Source organism: Hylaeus volcanicus, chromosome 5 (genome assembly GCF_026283585.1).
Source record: "Hylaeus volcanicus isolate JK05 chromosome 5, UHH_iyHylVolc1.0_haploid, whole genome shotgun sequence".
NCBI classification, from domain to species: domain Eukaryota; kingdom Metazoa; phylum Arthropoda; class Insecta; order Hymenoptera; family Colletidae; genus Hylaeus; species Hylaeus volcanicus.
The window spans coordinates 22,246,583-22,265,223 of record NC_071980.1 but is presented as its reverse complement, the minus strand read 5'-3'; the positions used below and the strand labels follow the sequence as shown (position 1 = coordinate 22,265,223).

The 18,641-nt window shown below is 35.6% G+C and overlaps 1 protein-coding gene across 1 annotated transcript in view; it reads right to left on the bottom strand.

Annotated features, from left to right (window-relative positions):
* The window catches only part of LOC128876314 (transcription factor Sox-2-like), a 228,478-nt gene that overhangs the window by 4,895 nt on the left and 204,942 nt on the right, over positions 1 to 18,641 (bottom strand). Inside the window, exon 3 of the mRNA XM_054122571.1 lies at positions 15,911 to 16,037. Within this exon, the coding sequence (XP_053978546.1) occupies positions 15,986 to 16,037 (52 nt within the window). The 3' untranslated portion in view covers positions 15,911 to 15,985. The remainder of the gene's footprint in view (positions 1 to 15,910; positions 16,038 to 18,641) is intronic.

Sequence of the window (18,641 nt, the reverse complement as noted above, 5' to 3'; positions counted from 1 at the left end):
GGGGGGTAGCTGAGACGATTCTGAACAACAATTTCCTTTGCAAAAATATCGGATGGGGCTTCGTTAAGGAGATATTAAGCGAAAACCCCGACCAATCAGAGCGCGCGTAGACCGTTGGAGTGGCCGCGGTAGCGAAGGCTACGCGCTGGCGGCCGCGCTTGTACGCGAACAAGTGACTCGACGTGCACCGAAGGACATTGACGCTGTCGCCTAGCGTATAAAATTTTGTCATAGAAAATTCAAGATTTTAACCGCAATTGTTACATTAAGAATATAATTGTAGAAAGTTGAAATGCATAATGATAAGTTCTCCACAAATATAGTTTTAAATTAAGTTAGACATTTGAATCATAAATGTTCCATTAAAGAAATTCTATATTTATTTGAAAATTTTTGTGATAAATGTTGAATTAATTCGTTTTCTCTCAATACTTATTTGTTTTAGACAGTACCACTCAACTTGATAAAGTAAAAAGAAAGTAAATATAACGATAACATTTACAGACACTGATGTTTCATTAAAGAAATTCTATATTTATTTGAAAATTTTTATGATAAATGTTGAATTAATACGTTTTCTCTCAATACTTATTTGTTTTAGACAGTACCACTCAACTTAATAAAGTAAAAAAAAAAGTAAATATAAAGATAACATTTACAGATACTGAAGATTTTTTAAAATCCAAGAGTTAAGCCGTTAAATATAAATTAATGATTGTGTTTCAGATTACAAAATTATGATTTTTGTTTCTTACACTTAAAGACTTCCTATTATTATATATATATAAAATTTAAATACGCCGTCGTTAGAGGCGAAATCCTTCCGACGCATGATTATTAAAGACGTTGGAATCCAACCGAAGGATGCGTTACTTCGATCCTGGCAGGATGATTCGGACAAGGACGAGAAGAGGAGGAACGAAGGATGACTCTGCGAGAACGGGCGCTCAGAGATCGAGCTGGTTGGCTCTCTGGTTCAATTTCTGGCGTCAATTAAAAAGTGACGCGGACCGAGGAAAATCAGTAATTAACGAACCAGCCACCTTCGGGTCTCCGCCCTTCCTTGCCTTCTTCCACGATTTTGCAACCACCGTTTACGCCACTCGTCTCTAATCGCTCGTCGATAAATTCCCGACTGCCTCGCTTCTCGGGCTCCCTCGTTTCGTATCAGAACTATTTAGAATTTTCCATCAAATAATTTCAAATAAAGAATACATAGCAACGATGAACGAATCAAGACGTTTCGGAAGTAAACGAAACGAATTGAAATTCGTTAGAACGAAGTCCTCCTTCCTACTAATGTGAGATCTAACCTTTTTTCTATTTAGTTTAATTCCTTTTGTATGGCTCTGCAAAAGTATTACAAGATCAGCGCCGGAATTCAAAGCTAAAGCCACCTTCGCGATTTTGGTATGCTTGTTTTATATGCTAAAAAAAAAGATGAAGCAAAATATAGTATACCTATGCTATAGAATTTGACGTGTCATTAATAAATTAAAAATATCACTGATGTCTATGAATACGTTTGCATAACATTGTATTTTATATTTTGTGATATATTATTTAGTATTATCGGATATGTTCTTGATAATCTAATCAATTCAATAATTAGGAATACAATTTATAAGTAGTACAGATAATAAAGAAACTGATGACCAAAAATTTTGAAACTACATAGTTAATATTTCCGTTAGTTTTTATCCAATCTTTTTTATATTCTTGTGTATTGTTTCCATTTTGTAGTTTCTTGCCCATTCAAATTTCCTATTAATGGACAAAAGATCCGCAGTCTAGTTATAACAAATTATAAATTCATATTCAACGATATAGTTTAAGTTCTACTATTACTATACAGAAATATTCCACTAATTTATCAAATAATTCAGCACGAGGGGGTCCACCAAAAGTTTTTCTTTCTATTCTACTGCTCTCATCACCAAAGAAATATTCCTATCATTTATCAAATAATATAATTCTCCATCAAGAGGTCTGTGAAAAGATCTCTTGTTTCGAGGACGTGCACTGGAAAAAACGATTTGAGATTCTGTTTCAGAAAATTACAAATTAATAGAAGTACGTGCTGGACTGCCTATGTATCGTACAAGACTCACATCGCAGGACTCTATACAAGTAGACCCTTTAACGGGAAAGGGACCCTTTGTCCTGAAAGAAACTGGAGGAACAGGACGAATGCGTTATAACAAATTAAAATTCCGTCTCTTTCTGTTCTACTACTTTTATCGGCAAAAAATATTCCCTTTAATTAGTAAATAAATAGCCAAAAGGTAGATTAAAATTGTTGTCTCCCAGTTTTACTATTCTTATCGTCAAAGAAATGTTCCTCTCATTTATCATATAACTTAATTCTGTACTAGGTGGTCTGCCAAAAGTCTGTTCTAGAAAATTGCAAATTAAAAAGATGTACGTACTGGACAGACATATCCCATAGAACCCACGTCGCGAGACTCTACACCGTGCAACACAGAAACGCAATTACATACTCGAATCGAGTTAAACACGTCTCCGCGTGGATCGCGGCAAAGAAACCCGTACCGAACGTCCTCTTTCCGCCAGGAACAGGATAACACCCAGCCGGGAATTAAAGAATCAAGGTGTAACCTCGTACCCGGTATCGAGGCGTTAATGACGCCTCATTCTGTGTCAGGGAAACGGTCAGCCAGGATTTGGCATCGCCTTCGATAAAAGGGGAGAAGCATCCGTTGCGGGGCACCAGGAGGCGAGAGTCCAGCACTCGAGTTCGTTACACGCCGTGACTCGGCAGAGCCGGGTTTCTCGAAGGTGCCAAGCCTCCCCGTCGGCTCCGACACCTTTTTTACGGCTCGCGTCGGGTCGTCATTAACAACTGGCCCCGTAATTGCCAAATTCATGGGCCCACGGGTCTGCGGTCGCGCTTAATCGGCCGATTACATAGTACCCAAACGCGAACGGCGTATCTCGGGATCGCGATCGATTCTCTCGATAAACGCTACGCCATTGTCCCGATCGGGGACCGATCAACGATGACGCTGACGTCTTCGACGCCTGTTTGCCTGGATCGCAACGGAATAATTAATTGGCTGTCGCTCGCGGCCATTTCGACGCTTTTCGTCTGTTTAGAGTAGGCTAATAGATTAATGCTAGACTCGGGTGACAGTTTAATGCGGTTTGTAGTAGGTTAGAGAGACGAATGCAGGGGAGTGAAGAATTATCCTGCAAGGCTAGAGTTTTAAGACGTTCCCGCGAGATAGTGTCTGTCGACTTTGGGTTTATTTCATTTCTTTGTAGGTGGCAATTTTAGACGGTTTTCACCTGTTTAGAGTAGACTAATAGATTAATACTAGACTCGGGTGACAGTTTGGTGTGGTTTGAAGGTGACTGGAAAAACGAATGCAGGGGAGGGTAGAATTATCCTGCAAGGATAGAGTTTTAAGACGTTCGCGCGGGATAGTGTCTATCTATTTTTGGTTTGTTTCATTTCTTTGTAGGGGGCAGTTTGTGACGGTTTTCACCTGTTTAGAGTAGGTTAATAGATTAATACAAGACTCGGGTGACAGATTGGTGCGGTTTGAAGGAGGCTAGAAAAACGAATGGAGGTGAGGGGAGAATTATACTGCAAGGATAGAGTTTTAAGGGGGTCCACCTGTGTAACGTTTAATTTTCAAGGCAATTTTCAAAAATTTTTTGTAGGAAAAGTACTAGTGCAATTATGATAATTTTTTTTTAAGTGGTAGATCAACGCTTTAACATTAAACGTGAATGTTTTTAAATAAAGGTTTTTTACGTCTTGAAACTTTAAACGCGTTTTTCTCGAAACCACGTTTTTGGATCTGGCGGGCAGGATTGGGCAAAATCCATTACAAGAATCGGGATGAAATTTTTTTTCTACAATTTTCAAATTGGTACTGGCGGCGAGTTTCATGTTAAACAAATTTTTTTCCAACGACAATTAGCCATTAGATAGGAGAGGAAAAGATTCCTTAAAATATCATTTTTTTAGTTTATACGCCACCCTATTAACAATTTTCAAAATTTTGTGAATATCTTATCGCTAGTACATTCAAAATGTAATTATAAAGAAGGTGATATTTTACTTTTTTGTTTCAAATGATCAAGTACTTTTCTACTTTTAAGTAGTCTCGTTAAAGCGCCGTCTAGGAATATAAAATCAAAAATTAATGTTAAAACGTCGATCTACCAAATAAAAAAAAAAAATTATCATAATTGGACTAGTACGTTTTCTACAAAAAATTCTTGAAAATTGCCTTGAAAATTAAACGTTACACAGGTGGACCCCCTTAAGATGTTCCCGCAGGATAGTGTTTGTCTACTTTGGATTCGTTTCACTTCTTTGTAAGGGGCAATTTGAGAACACTTCTATTTTCTTCTCTAACATACACACGATTACTATCAGCCTTTTTTCACTCGGATCTCCCCTCGTAGGGTTAAATCTAACAAATTTTGTTAGCAGTAAAGGATTTTCGTTTGCAGTGGTGTCAACGCTTCAAGAAAGCCATAACAATTTGTAATCAAGGCTAATAATACCAAAAGACACGTTTTCAAAGTTAGACTATTTTATGTAATGCGATTCCTGTTCGCGCATTCTACAACGAGATGGCGCAGAGTGCAAAAGATCCTTAAAAATAAGAAAAATTGACTACGTGTACTTAGTGTTTTTGCATGAACAATGATAACCAGACTGCGGATGTTTATGCATTTATAGCAAATAAAGATATGGGGAAATCTGTAAAAATGTGCACAAATGCAAAAATATGTAAAATGTCAACAATAATACATATGTTATACCATTTCAAGATAGACACATATTTTCATGTAAATTTTAATTCACTTATTGTATCTGTGAAAATATGTGTTTGTATAAACATGTGTAGTTTGTATAAACACTAGTCGAACAAACTAGTGGAAAGAGCACAGAACATGTGTAATGTTTTCTTTTTCTCTGACGTGTGTATTCTCCGAAACAATACTATTAGTTGTATTTCAACTCTGTTTTTTCTACGGGTTTCCCCTCGTCTTCCTCGAGAACAAAGTCAACCCGAATAGCATACCTGCCTCGAAATAAGCAACTCGCCGCTTCCAACCAAGTTGCTTATTTCGAAACAATACCATACTCTAGCAGCCAACGTGTTAATGCATCACAAGTCACTAATAGAATAATCATAATTCAGCTCACATGTACTCAACGTCTCAATGGGAAAAGTAGCAACGCTTTTGTACCTTCAAAGGAGGACGTAAAGGCATAACAATGTGCTTAAAATATATCGATCAGCTAATAATTGCTAACATTTTTTCAATCGATGCACCTTCACGCTACTCTTGCAGACTCCTTCAGATCTGATAAACGGCTGTCCCTTCCTCCAGTCGAGGAACGGAAGACTCCACTCCACGAAGAACGGAATAGGTACCAAGATCGAATTGGCATCGTCACGGGACAGCCCCAAGGACATTTTAAATAGCCTTTAATGCCCTCTCGGCGAGGGAGGCCCGTCGCAATTAATCGCGATCCAGAAACGACGCGGATGAAAAAGGAATCAACAGGGGTATGGTGCGTCAAAGAGGCGTGCGTGAAGAAATCGACTCGGCGTACGAGTGCGCGCGAAATCGCGGACAAACTGGCTCGAATCCGCCGGTTTTTGCACTCACGGAGAAGAAACACTGCTTGCGGCTAATTACCCGGGATAACCCATTACTCCTGTACACTCCAGACATTACAGGGTAAAGAAACAAGACACGGGGATAGACGTGTCATCTTTGACGAGTTAATCTCGTCGAGGAGCCCGTCTTTTCGTTCGTCAGCCCAGGAACTCGTTGTTTTCATGAATCAGCAGAAATCCACGACCGAGGAAAATCGACGTCGCGACTCGGACGTCTTTCTATCGTCGCAACGAGAAATCGATTACGAATGCGAATCGATGAAGCATTTCGCGGCACGTCCGCGGTACTTGAAAATTCTGATTGAATCTATCGGCTCAATCGATCAGCTGACCTTTCGCACTCGAATGGAACTCTCTGAGGGGCAATTGTAAATCTAGCGTACTTTGTTAGTGATTATACTTGATTCACAAAATGCATATTTCCATGAAGCTTTCCATTTGAATGGCACGAAACGGCAAATACTGAGAACACTGGTTGAGAAATGGTTGAGCAAATACTGAACATTTTGATTGAGGATACTGATATTAACGAAAAAGCATTAATTAATTAAAGTGAAATGGCTTACAAGAAAGACAGGAGTATAAGCATGTGTCGAGATGAAAATTATATTCCATGACCACCACGCTGGGCGTATTATTTCTTATTTCTATTCTATATTCCAATTATTTCTTTAGTCTCTAAGCAAATGTCAACAAAAGGTTTCATAAAGTCTACGGCGATTAACGTTATTTATGAGTCTTATCCACTTTCGATTTATACGTACTGATTGCAAGATATGTACAAAAAAATATGAGCCGGTCTTACGTAGGAAAAGAATGTGTGAACTGTCAATGCTCAAAGAAAGCGTAAATAGCATTTATACAAAGAAGATACAAGGTTATCCAAAAGTACCTTTAAGATGTTGAATGAGAACATCTATCAATCGCCATGTTTGTTTGTTGTCACTTTATTTTATTTCTAACCTACAATGATAGACAATTTCAACTATGGAGTCGTATACGATTGCAGAGCGTGTTAAAGTGATTAAAATTTATTTTGAAAATCAGTGTTCAATAAAAAATACCCATCGTAAATTACGTGATTGTTTCGGCGTACATACTCGTCCATCAGAGCAAACAATTGGAAATTTGGTTAAAAAATTTGATGAAACTGGATTTGTTCATGATAAACCAAAGTCTGGCAAACCAAAAACAGTTCGGTCGAATGAAAACATTGCTGCTGTTCGTGAAAGTGTTGCTAATTATCCATCTACTTCAATTCCACGTCGTTGTCAAGAATTGAGTATTTCTTATGGCAGTTTGTGGCGAATTTTGCATAAAGATTTCCATTTGCATCCTTTCAAAATTCAATTAATTCAAGAATTTAAATTACGTGACCATTTTCAACGCAGAAATTTCGCTAATTGATTGTTAGAACATCGTTCAATTGATGCATTGTTTTCACGCAACATCATCTTCAGCGATGAAGCTCACTTCACATTGGATGGACACGTCGATAATCAAAATTTTCGCATACGGGGAGATGAAAATTCAAGAGCATTAAAGAAAAATCACTTCATCCAAAAAAAAAGTTACTGTTTGGTGTGGATTTTGGTCGAAAGGCGTAACCGGTCCCTTCTTTTTCGAAAACGAGAATGAAGATGCAGTTACAGTACATGGCGCACGTTATAATGAAATGATTATTGATTATTTATAACCGAAATTAAATGTAATCGACATAAGCAATGTTTATTTTCAACAAGACGGAGCTACGCCATACACAACGTGTGAAAACATCAGTTTATTGCGATAGAAAATCAATGGTCGATTAATTTCAAGGTATGGTGATGTGAATTGGCCACCACGATTGTGCGATTTGACCCCATTGGATTTTATGCTTTGGGGTTATTTGAAAAGTAAAGTCTACGCCAACAAACCAGCAACAATTCATGACCTGAAAAACAACATTAGAAATGAAATTGGTGAATTAAACGAGCAAGTATGCCAAAATGCTATCGAAAATTTTGATTTTCGAATTGATGTCTGTAAACGTGTGGTCGTGGTGGCCATTTGACAGATATCGTTTTCCACACATGATTGTCATAGATAATACCTGATAATGAAATAAATAAAACTAATAAAATTAAAAAGGGTATCTATTTTGTTTAAAAAAAACTTCCTATAGTCTATTCTGGATAACCCTGTAGATGTAGAAGCACACATCATACGTATGTTACAAAATGAGAAGACAGACGACTGTAAGCTTAAGACTGTAGCCTAAAATAAAGAGACTTTTAATACATAATACATCAGGTTATCACGAATTAAAAAACAAAATGTAATATTAAATGTGGATTTTTTGTCACAAATACGTTTTCCAATGTTAAAGAATACGTATAGACTGAATATTATTACAACAAATGATATAGTTCCAAAATAGCACTATTTGAGATGGCTCCGGGAGCAAGAAGTTAAAGTATCGAGCATATCATTTTAGGAAAATGTTTTTAATATATTTATAAGACAAGAAAACACGTTATTTCCAATTGTATCTCGAAGTACGCATCACAGTTTATACCATTGTCACAAAATTCATGGATGAATATTATTTTTAAAAGATGTAATGTAAAGTGTTTGATTCGTATTTCTTCCCTTTATCTAGAATCCCTTCTTTTCTTCTCTTACTACAATCGCTAGCAACCACTTAAGTGTTGTTGATTCGATACTAAACAAACACTTTTTTGAAATCTTGATTGCATCGCACATGAATCTAATTAATATCGATAGTTCTCGTAGCTATGCGATTGAAAAATTTCATATTCAACTCGTGCGAGTCTAGATGTCAAACTATTTATATACTTCTTTCAGCAATGACAGAAAAATTTTATGACAGTAGTAATATTAACTGAGGTATAAGTGCACCATGTTGAATACTGAAGAGATGCAATAAATAGTATCCTCTAAGTTCAAATGTTTGCTTTGTTGAATGACAAGGTACAAACGGCAACGGTAACACTTAGATTCATTCTGAAGAAAACTGACAAAAATGACAGCCCGAATAGCAGCACCCTGCCATATAGTGGAATTGACTTCTAAAATCTTCTAAAATCTTACAAAATACAAAATTGTTCAAATAAGTTTGTCAAATTTGTAGAATAAAAAGTTCTGGTATAGGCGGCGGGTATTTCAGAAAGGAACGTGACAATGACAATGACAATGATTAGTTCAGAAGATGACTACAGAAACAAATAACAGCATGGAACTTTGTGTAGGAATTGATTTTTAATGTGATCATTTAAAACTGAAATTATTCGAGTTAAAAACTCTCATTTGTATTAAATGTCAAGATCGAATGCAGAAAACAATTATTTTGATAGAAAAGTGATAACGGTGTGGTACATTTCGAAGAATGAAAAAACAGGTGAATAATAACATAGAATTTTGCGAAAAATTAAGCTATAAAATATTCATTCGGTACCACGGAATTCTCTATGTTGAATCGTGCAGTTTATGGGAAAAGTTGTAATGATCCGGAGTATTTTGAAGTAGACCGAAGAGACGAATGAGGAGGGAGTATATCACCTCGTTAGTAATAACTTGAGTGTAGTCAATGCATTTACGAGCGAAGTTGTGGTAATTTAGTGCACACTGAGGAAGAGTGAAGGATAGAGTACGCGTTAATTTCAAATTCAGTCCAGATATCAAGCTCCATAAGATATCTCAACTGAAGGAGGCCCCTTAAATATCTTCTTTGCTTCTTCTGATATGGAAATTGTTTATGATTTCAATGTTTTTGGAGAATTAATAACATGGAAGCCAAATTTCCTTTTTAACATCATTTTGTTCCAGTTTTTTTTTCATAATCCATTGCCTTTGTTTACTAGGAGAACATATATTCTTTGTGTTATATCTTGTAGTGGATAAAAAAATTAATTTTACAAGACCTAAGTCGTAAGCTTCGGATTACTTTGAACACTAATATAGTAATAAAAATCGAAGATCGTGTTAGAATGGTACGTAAATTTCCTGTGTTTGGAATAATGTTCACTGCCAGCAATAAGGTTCATAGCAACGGAGTGCTAAATGTACGCGTCATGTTTGTCAACAAATATGAACAAGGTATATTCTCTAGCTGTTTGCCATGAGATCAGTAGTGTAAGAATTAATCTAACTTACATTTATAGTGAAGCTAAACAATGCAAAAGATAAGCTACACATTTGTACCTATGCAGAGCTATTTCTTGATTACAACTGACCATCGCGTTCATTGCATGCTAAAATGGTGACAAAGTTCAAACTAATCGATAGAATAGAAAATAAAAAGCCTCAGAGACCTAAAACTGCTATCTGCGAAACAAATGTTAGAAATGTTGTTGCTACCGTTAGTAAAAATCTTTGTGAAAAAAGCCCGGATTTCGTAACGATGCTTAACATAAAATATCTCTTAAACTAATGAATTTTTGACATGAAAAAATGAATACATTTTTGAAAAAAATACCAACCTGCATCAACTACTACAGTCACAAAATAAATGATCCTATTTGTAAAAAATGGCAGTGAACTTTATGTCTTCTACGCATCCACTAATAAAAAACTAATAATATGGGAATATGCTCCACTTAAAACCATTCAAAGCTCTCTAGATAAATTTTTACCATGCGTAATAATATCCACGTAAACCGAAGTGGTAATATCCGGTGGACCATCCTGTATAAAAAACACAAATATAATTGTGTCTTGCTGAGAAATATACAGGGTGTCCCAGCGGAAGAAACAGTAATATTTTCACAGTACTAATACTAACTAAGCTATAAGTGACACCATGTCAAATATTCAAGCGACGCAACAGATATTTTCACTACTCTGAGTGTAAGAAAAGCAATGCAAGCTGGATGGTATCAGTGCTTGACTTCAGTTTGCGGCAGCTGGAAATTTGTTAGAAAAACTTACAGGTCCTCAATCATAGATCGAACGACAGTGGTTGAAAACCGCCTTACTAGAATACAGGATAGGCAAACCTAATTTATTATTAACGCAAAACTAATCTCATAGCTCAGCAACCAATGTAATCAAACGCTAACACAATCCTGTACCTCAGCGAATAGTGTAATCAAACGCAAAGCCTGTTTCCTAGCTAAGCGACTCATGTAATCAAACTTAAAGCGTATCCATAGCTCAGCTACTGGCGCACACATACTTAGCTACACATATTCTCTTTATCCCAGTTATCCCCATTTTGCCTTTATTCATTCCCAACTTCCAGTTTACCTTCATTCCTATCGTCTTCGATCATTTACTCGCTTCCGTTTGATTACATTTAAGAGAGAAGAACGAAACCAGAATGGTTTTCAACCATAAAAAAGCGAAAGAAGAATTGGAGTATGCCGATACGAAATCTCGAGGACACAATTTTTAGCGGCGTTCTCGAGTTCTGGATGAGACCGGTCGCTGGCAAAGGGATGAAACGGGAGGAGCAATCACGGCCGATTTCATAGCTGTCGTCTACGGTCGAAGCTTCGCAGGCCTGTTTCAAGGTTCCTCCGCCATCGAACCGGGATCCCTGGAATGACGAGGCGCATTCCCGTCCCACCCCTCGAGCTTTCCCTTTCGAAAAAATTCGGGACACCTTCCCCAGAGAACACCAGTCCCTTCGACGTTCCGCCAACTGACGTTTCAATTTTTAACTCTTTGCGGTCGTATTCTCCATAGGCATGGTAGTAGTACTGATTGGAATTATTTTTAGGTGGTGTTCGTTCAGTCAATTATTGCTTAAAAAACTTATACGAGGATCATTCAAATAAAAACTGGAATTGTTTTAAGCAACTTTATCGGTGATACATACAAATACAAATGAAATGCCTTATATTCCTGCGTACTTCGACAGAATACATTTTCTTTATCGGATAGGAAGTTTTTTAAGCTCCTTAGGAGAAAAGCAGGTGGCTCCAGTAACTAATTTTATGTACAAGTACAGTGGAATTGTTGCTGCGTGTTGTGTTGTTTTTAAATCTTTCCCTTCTTAATGCATCCTTCAGTGTACCACTCATAATGTAGTTACATGGAATCAGGTCTGGATTATAAGGTGGTTATTCGAGAGGTATTCAGATTAGCGAATTTATCGCGAGTTAACCCTTTCGGTACTACTGCCGCCCATTGGCGGCATTCACGAAACGAGCTTGTGCGTTTCCCCTAGTTTCGAAAACTATCACACCAAGTTACACCATTAGTTTTGTCATTTATTATACTACACTATTATATTGTTATTTATTTTAACTTTTTGATATTAGAACATGTTGTTTATATCAATGCCAGTTTCTTTAATTAATGTACTGCGAAGAAATAGATATGATTTAAAAACGTTTAGCGCCAAGCCTCTTTTGTCTATTTCTCTGTCTCATCCGCGAAATAAGATCCCGTCGAAATCGGTTTTCGGCAGAGGATTCGTTTAGTTTACGACAAAACAGCATAAACATTTTAGAAATGCTTTTTAAATACGTTGAAAGCCGCGTCAGTCATTGATGACTGTCGTGGCCTGAATGAAAAGTTGAATGCACGCAAAAAGTTTCTTGTATTCTTTGCTGATCTTTAATTACTTCTTATTTCAAGCAAGTATTTCTTAAATATTAAAACATTGATTTCTATTTATTCCTCGGAAGATCACGTTTTCTTCTTCTACCGACACGAACTACTAAAAAAGCAAACTAAAAATGTTTATTTTATAATTTGCGTAATGCTAAAGTAAAGCAAGGTCGACTATTTAACCTAACTTCAAAGGTATTCAGGCACAGACACGAGAAATTAAACATGGCACAGACAAGTTAAACCAAGGTAGCAGATAAAACTAGGACAGAAGAGTTATAAAAAATGTTGGTGGATGAAAAAGCTGGTGGAGCGCTTGTTAGTAAGTATGTTGGAAGATCACGAATTGCGGGGGAAAGGGAGTTGTAATAATGGGAGGATAAGTAGGAAAATGAAGTCTGGATATTAGAAGTACGACGAAGTGGAGTAGAAATAGATCACTGTGAACGCGTGAGGTGAGAATTAGTAGAATGATATGAAAGATTGGCACGGTTGAGATTGGCAAGGTAACATGGAGAACCAGTGTTAAGGGTCTTGTAAATGAGACAGCAAATGTGGATGATCCATCTCTGCTTCGCATTGAGACAGCCAGTTTTCGAAGTGGGAAGAAATGTGATCTGATTTGCGACTATCGTGCATATGAATTGTAAACAAAAATTGTTGACTCGTTGTTAGCCACGCGATAAGAACCAATGCAGTGGCGCAATAATCAAAGAGGGAGAATTGAATTTATAGTAGATACCTATTCTAAAGTTTAGGATCTAAACTTATGTTACTTTGTACGATTTCCTTATTTAGTATCAGGTCATGTCACAAGTTCATGCGACTTATTACTCTGTTATTCAAATTAATATGTCACATGACCTTTAAGTGTTATAGAAAAATGTAATCACTCTTGAAGTCATTGTACTTTCGTTATACAATTTCTGTAATTTTTTACTAGATATATGCACAATCTGCGATACGAACTTTTAAGGGATGACGGGATAAGGGATGATATTAAGTTCGTAAAGAGCTATTTTTTCAATACAATTTCTATTACAAGAGCGTGTACTACTGAAAACTGTTCGAGTCAAACTTTCACTTTTTTCGTCTATTTTTACTTTCTCGATGCCAACTAGTAACTACGTCATATTTTTGTAACCAATGACACATTCCTGTCTATTCGAATAAATAAATAAATTACGAGTGATTGGAACAAAAGCAATTTCCGAAGAATGGATAGTAGATGACGAAATGAATTTATAAGGACATGGTGTTCAAACAAATAATAATAAGAAGATTTTAGAGAACTTTTGCAGAATAAATGACTACGAAATTGCTAGACTTGGGAAGTCTGCAATTATAACAGTGATTCTTTAATAATGCAGCAGAGTCCACAACAAATATTGCTTATTTTGCACGACATATTATCAACTGGTAATCGTAAGTATAAACGCCTAATTACAAATGTATTATACGTTTGTATAGCCTGTATAACTAGAATGATTTGTATAAAATATATTTACGCGTACCTGTCAATAGAGATTCGGAAACCTCTTGTCTCAATAAATTAAAACCCAGATATTCCCAAACTCTTAGAGTTATATGATTCTTAATATAGTTGCTATCACAATGCACATTGTACGATCAATTTAATTGTATTAATATTATGACGTTTCTGTATGATTACAACGAAACTATCAACCTTTACTGACTACCATAAATTCATTTTCGACCTTCCACATTCTGACATTACGTGTAATACGTCCCTTTCTATCTATTCTTCTTTTACTTTACACTTTTTTTTAAATACCTGCAGTAATGATTATACAAATGGATCAACGTACAAATTTTAATGTTTCTTCGTTCAGCTCTCACATGAGTAATAACCTACTGTATTATTGGATATTAACGGTTTCATTTTTCTTACAGAAAACATAATTCGGAACTACAGATACCTATAAATCGAGCAATTTCGGGTTTCCCGATCGATCGAACAGCTATCAAAGGCCAACGATCGGCCAGTTTGGCCAAGCGGAACGAACTCGCCGTGTGGATCTGTCTGTCAAACGAAACTAGGGCAAACGCTCGATCGACGACTTTAATCCGACCGCGAGGAACCGGTCGCGGCCTGAGAGAGCCTGCAGATCGGATCCAGAGATGGGCAAAGTAATTATTTAGATAATAATTTCAAATAACGAATACACCCAACACTAATGTATATCAAAATCATGTACATAAAAGACTTACTTGTCGTTTCATTGCCTTCAACAGGCGGAACTTCACATAATTTGATATCAGCAATTAATACAAGAAACAATAGGAAAAAGAGAAAAATTTGTCATTGTTACTTATAATTCACTTAAATATACTCCCTCGTTCATAAATATGTGGCCACTTATTACCTTCAATAAATAATTAATATACACCATAAATTATTACTATACAACTGTTGTTGCTAAATTCTATTTTGCGTGTGTATTTAATGACATTTAATAATATTGAATGTTGTGAGTGCCATATTCAATTTTACAGTGGAACTATGGGATCGTTTAGTTGGGAGAGTTCAGAAAGTACGTCCAATATATAAAAAATATTTATGGCGAAATATTACAAAATAAATGTGCTAATATTACTTCGGATACAATGAAGAAATAATAGTACCCAAGTTTGGTTAAAAAAAATTTAAGAACACACAGCAGACACATCAATAAAAAGAAAACTGAACTGTTTTTTATCATTACTAATGTGATATTAAAAAAACTATTAATAAAATATATTCACTAATGGAACATAAACATATCGAAACATAAATGATATAATTGATATTAATAGAACTTTTATTAGATATTTGTTTTTATTAAGGAAGTGTCTACATACTTCTGAGCGGGCGTGTACTAAGTTGACGAAAAGGATAGTTAAAAACTCTTTTTTTCCTGAAATTTCTTATGCTATTCGTTGATTGAGTACTATTGAAAGTTTGATCTAATACAATTGATTAAACCTCATCTTTTATAAATATTAATAAATTGATTCTTGTTTACTGCTTTCAATTCACTTTTTCTTCTTTTATTAAATAAATTATTTAAATCCTTAATGATATGATCTACTTCATGCAAAGAACTATGATTGAAAACAAAAGAGTTGTTTAGCGCTCGTGAATTATGACGATATTCTATATAATCATTAACCTCTTCAATGATATTCAGTGGTGCTCAAAAAAATTAGGCGCTCATAGAACTTTGAAGTACATATACATTTATGTAATTAAGCATGAGTGATGTTTTCAAACAAAATGAATATAGAGCTATTGTTTTTTGTTATCAGATATTTATCGTTGCATCCATCACTTTACACGATTATTAGTTTATTAGCGACTCAGCTGTTATTGTTACTTTTTCATCTGTCCATACTCTGTATGAACTGTAAGCATATATATAACAATAAGAATTTAATAATATGCCGATTTAATAAATACACAAATAAATGCAACTATCCTATTAGATTAATAGAAAGCACAGAATAGAATGAATGTATCTAAACAATAAAAATAATGTTCGTATAACGTCGCTATTAATTATAGTTAATTACACAAACCTGTCGGATGGGTCTGGATCATGCGTAGGGAGGATCGTGACAGGGGCAGATAATAAATAAGCCGTGTGTTATCTAATCACGTGGAAAGAGAAAGGACTCACCGTCAGGCGCGAAACAATCAAGGAGCCTGATCCTTCGGTGCTGAAGAGGTTCGAGTTCGCCGTGCCGAAGGATGCTCACGTTGGCCAGGATTCTTGCACGCGCACGTTGCCCGTCGCGTTCCAATCCCTGAAACACACACCACGACACGTCTGAGCGATCAGTCGAATCCTTTCGGATAGTCAGCGTGACCGTGAGACTGTTATCTGGTGTTGAATTAGTGACATCAATGAAAACTTAAAACATTCATTATTCTTAATTACATTTTAACCCTTTGCACTACGGAATCACCTATAGTACGTGCAAAATAATTTTGTCCGATGTAACTAAACTATTTTTGTCTAGAAATCTGTAGCCTTAAATTAAAGGTTATATTTAATAGATTGAACGCAGCACAGTTGTTCGAATAAGGATACAGCACCTTTTTTCTTTTTTTCCTTCTTCTACGTTTGTTCTATCGACTGGCGGACTGCGTTCAATCTACGAACTTTAAACTTCAATGTAAGATTTTATATTACAATAACTGTCATTATATCATAGGTCGATGACTTGTCTAAACAAATGCTGTCCATACACAGTATGGATAAAAATATACATACAAGATTCCATTTAGAATAATTAATTTGATTGTTAAATCTCCACTTCACTTAAAACAAAATCATTTACTCTATATAATTTGCCCTTTTAAATCAAATAATTCTTGTAAAAACATTTTTTCGATAGCTTCATTCCCTTATTGAAGTATTTAACCATCCCGATTTAAACACTGTAATGACTTAAAACACTGTAGAACTAACAATTTTCGACGCATCGCATCGTTTCAATTTCAAAATTCCTCGTCCCCAACGCCAAGCTCGCGTTCAAGACCTTTGTTATAGATCTTCGTCGAGGTGTGAAAATGACGGATGGCGGTAAACGAGACGAGAGAGCCAAGCAAGAAACTCCTTTTCTCCTCGTCGCCTTTCATTTACTCCTCTCGCGCGCGCGAACGTCACGCGAGAAGAAGTAATGAGCCGGCTTCGTTACTTAACGCCGACGCGGATCGTTTCGCGCCCACGCGCGAAACAACATTCGAGGGGTTCAGATTGATTCGAGAATGACAGTCACGTCGTCGCTAATTTATTAACTCGGAATTATTCGCAGTGCCGAGTTCTTTTTTCGACCTCGGGAATGGTAAACGTTGAATAAAAAAACTGACAAGGGAATATTTTTATGAAACTTATGTAAGAGATACAGTGACATACGAAATTGTATGTAATCGTTAATTGTACATTTTTGATAATATACTTAATATATATTAGGTGTATAAATTTATTCTGTGCCTGTATATTCAATCATTTGTAACTCTAGTTTGTCGGGAAAAAATTGTGTATGTTCTTAAAATGTGTATAAATATGTGTGCAAGACGCTTGATAAAAATTCTTTCTAGATTAAAAAAAGAAATCCTTAAAAAGAACTAAAAATTGACGCTCTAAGCTAGAATACCCCCTTAATGTACCAAAATGATGAGTAAATGTCTAAATTAAAGTTGTAAATGATGAAGGCGCATAATTAATTACAAGAAAAAGAAAAACACAAAACAAAACGAAAAGAATATTTATTGGGAAAACAATTAAACGATAAATTGAAGGTTGAATTTGATCAAAAACATTACTTGACATGAAAGTGATTTAATGATTTGCCGCGTTTTATTACGTTTTTCCATAATAAGAATAAGTCTAATCTGATTTCATGAAGCTCTGCAGTTTCTTTCTCCAATTGTTTTGAAAGATACTCGGTAGGGTTTACTAATACTTTGCTTCGATGCCACGATTTCATAATACATGTGGAGTCGAAGGAAGTATTTTAAATATAAACATCTATTATATGAATTAGGCTTACGCCTAAAGCAATCATGCAGCACTATATCATTACGTTTTCTTTGCTATATTTTAATATTGGCCGACAAATCGTGGATTTAATTTCTCATTTTGTCTTTACCATGTCCATTTCTATCCCATTTGACCCAAACCTATTTATGTTCCTCTTATCCGACCAAATTACACGTTCCCCATCTTGTACTCGTATAGTGGAGTTCGTATTCTGTTTTACGAATTTTAATCGCAGCATCATGTGACGTTTTGTTAGGAACAACTTCTTAACTTTGGTCCTTTCATACCGGATTGCCGTAATACTCGGCGTTCTCTTTCAGAGTTAATATCGATATTATTAAATGCCTCTAATCTCTTCTTTACTTGTATGGCATTGTCAGCTTCACCTGATCGTATAGAACGGAATATACCATGCTTGATTATATCGGGAAGTAATGCTTATCAACAAACTTCATTTGTTTCCCTACTCTCTGCATTCTTCTTTCATATTCAGAATTAAATAAAATAATACCCTCATCTTTAAGATGTCACAATCCATTGATATCCATATATTTTGAGGGTTATTTTTATCGCTTCGATGACATGATTGACATTGACATACGAATACATATTGGCATATTGTTTTTTTTTTTAGATTTAACGTCGCATCAACATTTTGAATATGTGTTATGCAATTCATGAAAATCAGTATTTACTTTCTTCACTAAAGTATTTTACGTAAATTAAAATGAATTTTTTAATTTTGGGATTTATATACACAGACTTCTTATTTTTTTAATTGAATGGAGGAAAAGAAAAGGAGAGGGGTTAAAGGATGTGACTATAAATCTCAAAATTAAAACATGAATTTTTTAATTTTGGG